This window comes from Antrostomus carolinensis, unplaced genomic scaffold, assembly GCF_000700745.2.
Source record: "Antrostomus carolinensis isolate BGI_N321 unplaced genomic scaffold, ASM70074v2 scaffold9519, whole genome shotgun sequence".
NCBI lineage: Eukaryota > Metazoa > Chordata > Aves > Caprimulgiformes > Caprimulgidae > Antrostomus > Antrostomus carolinensis.
The window spans coordinates 4,932-11,853 of NW_010340619.1; the positions used below are offsets into that span (position 1 = coordinate 4,932).

The 6,922-nt window shown below is 39.5% G+C and overlaps 1 protein-coding gene across 1 annotated transcript in view; it reads right to left on the bottom strand.

The window, feature by feature from the left end:
- CLXN (calaxin) overlaps positions 1-6,809 on the bottom strand; it is a gene marked incomplete at its 5' end in the record, with an annotated part of 7,190 nt that extends 381 nt beyond the window's left edge. Inside the window, 4 exons of the mRNA XM_010176206.2 lie at positions 1,174-1,278; positions 3,413-3,564; positions 5,072-5,176; positions 6,654-6,809. Of these exons, the coding sequence (XP_010174508.2) occupies positions 1,174-1,278; positions 3,413-3,564; positions 5,072-5,176; positions 6,654-6,809 (518 nt within the window). The remainder of the gene's footprint in view (positions 1-1,173; positions 1,279-3,412; positions 3,565-5,071; positions 5,177-6,653) is intronic.
- Positions 6,810-6,922: the final 113 nt, after the last annotated feature.

Genomic DNA, 6,922 nt, shown 5'->3' on the forward strand with positions numbered 1-6,922 from the left:
AATGCCTGAGACTGGGATGACCTAATGTGAAGGAGGGATGTTTCCCTTGGTGATGAGCTAAGAAATCCCCACAGCATTGTGCTGTAACAGTCCTGGAGCTGGAGAGGTTGGGGGCCACCTCTGGGCAGCAGTACTGGTACTGGGGGGATGAACCCAATGCTGGGCTGAGGCGCCCCATGCTGATGCTCACAGGATTGGTGCTGGTGCCAGTGTACATAAGGAATGCAGTCGTGATGCATCTTTGCAGACTCCTTGTAGAACCACTTAAAGTGACAGGATTCTGTCCAATACATTGTCCATTACTTTTTAAAAAAATACATATAAGTACAAATGAGTGCTTTATTTGTGTCAAGGGGTACAATTAAAATTCCCCACCCTAACCCCACCGGGAAAGCTAGTAAATGATCTTGCCATGATTAGCCTGAATTGTGTACTTGCTTTATCACCAACACTGATGGAAAACAAGCCTATGAAGATCAGTGAACATAAATTTTGTTCAGAAACTTTTTAAAAGCTTTTCACTGGTGTAAAAAGTAGAGAACTTACTGGGTTTTCACAAACCCTTGAAAGTCTTTTGACAGCCTGCTAGGAGAAATCTGGCATTTTGGAAACAGCTGCTTTGCAGCTGTAGGTGAGCTGGCAGGAAGCGTAGGTTTCCAGCAAATGAAAACTCACTGCATTCCCACCAGTCAGGAGAACTTTTCTGTTTCTAGGAATCACTGTATGTATTCCAGAATTTGTTTTTCCATCTGTATGAAGGCACAACTTTAAGTATTTTTAAATGATGTGCAATTCAAGTAGATTAACGATTACTGGATTAGGAAAAAAATTATTATAGATTAGAAATGCTCTACATAGTTGAACTTGAGACTGAGGAAATGAGCATGTTCTAAATCACCATCTTCAAAAAAAAAGTTTCTGAATTGCTGCCCCAGGACAGAGTAACAGTGTGTTCTTACATCCTCTGGTACGAGTGTTTGACTGTTAAAAGGAAACATCAGTGCTGTGAAAGGTAGGTATGAACTCAGCACACGCATATCTCACAACTGATGTGTTTCTCAGTTGACTTCAGCAGGCGCCATGTAATGACAGTTAATACCATAATAAGTACATTTCCTTAACAATAGCGCAGGAAGTATTTGAACCTTTTTTATAAACTTAAGGTTGATGTACCTTTATGTCTGGCAAACATGGTCCAAAGGCTTCTAAGAGAAGATTTTCCTCTCTGACTGCTTTTTCAAAGTCCATAAAAGAAAGCTTGCCATCATGATCATAGTCCTACAAAAGGAAGGGGACTCGTCAGCAAAGGATGATTACTTGCAGTAACTGTCTTTTTTGTTTAAGAGGTGCTTTATTGATATAGATTCTATATTTAGTTTGATTGCATGCAAAAATAATTTGGGCCATCAGTCTCTGCTCAGACAAGATCTGTATTATTTGACACTACCTAAGGCATAAAAGATGAAGCAAGCTCAACTATCTTGTACAGCTTTGCTAACGGTATTCCAGAGAAGGCAAAACTTTAACATGGGAAGAGGCTGAGCTGAGACTTGCATGGACAGATCTCAAGCACAGTTGCACTGAGATAAATTAAAAGTCAGAGAAAATGTTAGGCTATATTCTTTGTATGTATCTGCATCATGAGTGCACCTACACCCTATTCATGAGACTGGAAAGACTTTACCCTGGTGGTTTCTGCAGTAGGCGTACTTGGGCCCTGTCTTTTCCCACGTACAGCACCCAGAAGCGTACAATGGACTATGCTCATGCCAGCCCATTTCTTGTGTGCTGCATAATCTCAGCATAGCAGAATATTCCTCTAGGGGTGGAAAAAAAGCATCCTTGCCTTTTTAGTATTTCTGCAATTTGAAAACCTGTTTCTACTGACATGACAGCCTGAAACACCAACAAATGGTATGGTGAGCATAAGTACTTCTTTAAACCATATAAAATAAAGGGTTTAAGTGAAGATATATGGGTGGATATGACTAGTGTTCAAGGCACAGGGCCATATCAAAATTTTTGAACATAAGCCATGGAATCATCATAGCTGGTGAACATGCAGGGAGCACAGGTTCTAAGAAACCAGTGGCCAGAAAAGCAGTGGCAAGGAGCTATGCAGACAGAGATTCCTGAACAGGAAAACCTGCCGCTGCATGCTTAAGAGCTGCAGAAGTGGCCGGGTACGCTCTGCCTTTTAGAGTCCTCAGCACAGGGGAGAGCAGGGCATGGGCACGTTCATTAAAAGTACTTTAAAGTATGAAGATGGTATGGGACTGGACGTACGCTCAGTCACAATGCCATGGTACCTACACGCAAATGCTCAGAGTAGTTTTTTCTTCTTTGAGTGGTGGACTCCACAAATGCATTCTTGGATATCTAAGAATTATTTGTTTATTTATTTGAGAAGGACAGCAATATCCTCCTTGGACAATTGCCCAGCAGCCAAATCAGATCTGGACATTCTTCAAACACCTATCAGAGCTTTACTAAGCTGAAACAGGATAACGTACATGATTAGTTTATGGTGCATGTATGAAGATTCATTATGTCTAGAGCATAGTGCTTGTGCTTGGAGTAGCACAGCCCACTTACCAGCTGCCCAGACATAAGAGTACTCATTTGGGATGCAACCTGTGAGAAAGCTGCGTGTGTAGGTCCTCCAAAGATGAACAAATTACTGAGTCATAGCTTGCTTTCTGTGTGAGACTAGACTCAGAACTGTCAAGAACTAAGGGTAATATGGACTTCTCAGCTGAGGGTGAGCAAAAGGGGTGAGTTTGAGAAATAGAAAAAACACAGGGTTAAATTGGGATTTAAGACCTGTTTTTAAGTGAGATTTTTGAACACCACCATAGGAGGGGAGGTTATATTTCCTGATTCAATGAAAATGTTGAAACATAGTCCCTGGGTGATTTTGGATATCCTAATCACAGTAAAACAAGTTTTACATTAATAACCTTGAAGTTACACAATTTATATATTCAATTAGAATAGTAAAGAGATTTCATGACCAACTGATAAAACACAAATGTACTTAATAAAGCTACTGCAGATGCCTAACACTGAAATAAATGTAGATTAAGCTTTTGAATTTTCTGCTTTTGACTCGGCATGCACATGTGTGTATGGACACATACACATGCTAGTTTATACATAAAATTTATAATGCATTCACATAATAAATTAACAGTTTCATGTGAGGATACTGGACTGAGACTTATTACATCTGGACTGTACTTCTGGCTTTCCTTAGACAACTTGTTTATCTCAAGTATGTAACTAACTCCATGGCTCAGAATCCTGCTGTAAAGCAGCCACAGTATTTAGTTACCTCATAGGAATGTTCTGAGGTTCAGTTAATGAGTGTTTGAAATCAGACATTCAAGTATCACAATGAGTAAGTACTTGCCATTTTCTTCAGTACTATGTCTACCAAGTCCTTAATTCCCTCATCAGGATCTTCTTCTGCTGGTTGCTTGAGAAGGCTGTCTTTCAGCATTTGAAACATTTCCTCTCTTGAAATGTATCCATCACCATTCAGGTCGTAAACCTCAAAACAGTCTTTTTGAAAGATAAATCAGTTTAAAGTTCATACAAACTATATCACACACCATTAAAGCTGCCACCTATAGATGGAAAATGTGAATTGTATGTTGTACAGCATAACTATTGAGGCATATTTATATATGAAATACGTGTCACATTTTGATATATATACTAGTCAATTCTTGGCTATTTAGCCTTCATAGTTAAAATCTATTTCTGCTCAAATAAACTATCTTCTGATCACAGAAACCATTGGAACCTACAGATCTTAACTTCTCTAAAAATGTCAATTTATAATTTAAACAAGGTTCTGGTTTAGAAGCTCAATTTCCCATGGCAGGGACCAGCTTTCTATATACATCCTCGTAATTTCAGAAGGTGGGTTAGAAAAGTAAAGGAAAAAGAAGAATAAGCTGTACTAGCCTGGAAAAGAGAACTGAAGTATCCCTTAATGCATAGAGGAAATCTCTGTAACAGTATTTGGAGTATTGGCCTAATTCTTCTTCTAATTGTTTCTGCCTCCCTGGAATCTGAAATCTACAAACATAATAAACTTTACTATCCTTCAAAAAAACTTATTTAAACAAACAAAATTTTTCAGTTTTGGAACACCAGAGGTTTTTTTTTCCCTGACAAAGACTAAGCCTACAGTTAAAAACTATACTGGCATACACTTATGATAGGCAACACTGTATATTACTATGCACTAGTATATTCTATAGTGCTTTCAGCAGGGCTGCATATTTTACTGCTTGTGGTTATATTGATGTATTGAATTACATCCTGGGCAGACATCCTAGCGCTGTGATATCCCAGGCCACCTTCCAGATGAATTTCTACAGTGCATTGGGGATGGCTGCTGCTGCAACCTGGGAACTATGGAAACAACATACTATCATTCTCCTTTTTCTATTACACTTTTCCCTATATCCCCTATTTTTTCCCCCCACTTCTTAAAATTCTAGAGTTCTTGTTATTTTTTCTCCCCTATCTTTTTCCACCATTACTGTGGACGTTCTCATGACCTTCTTATGAACAGACTCAGTTTTTCCATCTATGCTTCCAAGCTGAAGAACTGCTAGAATTAATGCAACTGCTGCTGTGTCCCCATTGTGCCAGTGAATGAATGCTGGCACAGGTCTTGTTTGACTTGAGACTGAGTTACTTAGCCAAAATCAGCCTTGAGCTACATCTGCTTCTTTCTGATTTTGTGTGTGAATACAAAAACATGTATTCTGTCAAAACTGTACACTGTAGAACAAGCTTCAGTTCAAATTCTAGTTTTTGTCAGCAACAAAATAAGGTGGCAGCTATGATAATGGCAGTTTACACAAAAAACCCTCTGTCTCGGAGAAGCCATTTCAGAACTCAGCTTCGTTGCATTAAACTATACAGAAGAGAACTCTTCAACTATCAAATACGTTATAAGAGCAACTACTAAATAATAACAAAAGCAACATGTAATTTAATAGTCATTATTCCAACTATTGCTACTAAATACTACCATACAGATAAACCTTACATTTAATCTTTTCTTCCAATGTCCCCCGAAGAAACACTGATAAGCCTTCCACCCATTCCACCACATTGATGCAGCTATCATTGTCTCTATCAAAAGTGCAGAACACTGGGAAGTGTATTAGATACATTTAAAAATTATGTAAAAAGGAAATACAAACAAAAGAACATTTTTTTAAGTTCAGTGAAAAATATAAAACTTGATTTTTTTCTAAAAAGGTTTCTCTGCTTTCATCAAGGTATGATTACCCTTCTTGAATCTTTCTAAGCCCTAACAATGAAGGGGATTTTGCCCCTCAGTTTACTGATCTTCCACTCCAGAATCCTGCTGGGATAAGACATTTTGTTTGATTCGTTGCTTTCCTGGGCTGAACAACTACAGGAAGTACGCTTCCATGCAGACATAAACAAAACAAACCAATATCCCTTACACTAAGGCATATTTGCATGTAGAAGAGGATTTTAATTACTAGGTTTTGTCTCAGAAAATCTTGGAGAAAGTAATCCTAGAAACAATACATACAAAGGAAAATACCCTTCTCTGGTCTTTCATGTACTAAAATGTTTTTTTTTTAATCCTTTCCCTGAAGAAATTTTCAGTCTTGCAGCTTCACTATTCATACAGCCTGTAATATAGTACTTCAAATCCAAGATATAATTCAAAGCATCAGCTAACATCTATAATAATTCATATTTTAGAATGTTAATTAGTAAATTTGCTACAGGAACACCTCTACACACAGAGCCAAGCATTTTGGAATTGGAAAACAACAGGTTTGCTTTTGCAAACTGAAATCAACCCCCTTGTATGTGAGCATTAAAATAATTTTTAAGAATGTGTCCATGTAAGGTATTTTTCAAGCCACAGTTGACTTGCTGCATAAGTTTTTATTTTATGGCATTTAAATACCCTTTCTGCTAGAGAAGAGGAGAAAGCCGAACCATGGGGAGGTTCCTGGCAGCCTGAGACTGAGAAGAATGGCAGTCTCACGCTTCCTCCACATCCCCTCCTCTAGGCACCTGTACATCAGAGATCATTCACGGGACTTTAACAGCAACTGCAAATATGGCCCTCAAGTTAATCTGTAAAATCACTGTATTTTCAAATGCTTATTTGGCTCATGACTCCCATCTCCTTGTACTGTTTGCCCAGTCCCTTCAGTTCTTGCTGTTCACAGCAGGCCTGTTTCAGAAGTTATCCACTCTAACAGAGTGCTTTTCTGGGACCTCCAAGCTTGTGACAGAGCTGTCCACTGGCAGCAATGACTGGAGGCCCAGTGGAACCACCGGAGAAGAGAGGGCAGGGACACCATGCTACTGTGACTGGGACAGGAATGGCCACAGGGCAGCACTGCTCCTCCCTCTCTGGCTGGTTTCCCTTCTACAAGGGCGTGAGCTATCCTCAAACTAAGAGAAAACTATTCTGTATAAAGAAAAAAAGATACCCTTTAGTCAGCAGATCCACAGTGTAACTTTTCCTTCACTGTCCTTGCAGGGAGGAGATGGCATTATTTTGTCTAGGCATGTTCATCAGTCAACAATGTACAACTAAAATCTCACATCATTTTCAGACCTATCGGTCTCACCTCTGTCCATGATCATGTCATCCGTCATGCCGAACGAGCTGTACAGAGCATCTCTGAACATGTTACGGTCAAAGCCGACGGCAGCAAAGCGGTTGCCGGACTTGGCCACCAGTGTGTCGAAGAGCTTAATCAGACATTCCACTTCGCTTTTATTAACTGCCCAGTCGAAACACAAGTGAACATGTTTTAGAACTTCAGTTGGTGAAACACTATGGCAGGCACTGGGAAGCTACAAGGCCCGGCCGCCTCGGGTTACCCCCCTTAAACCC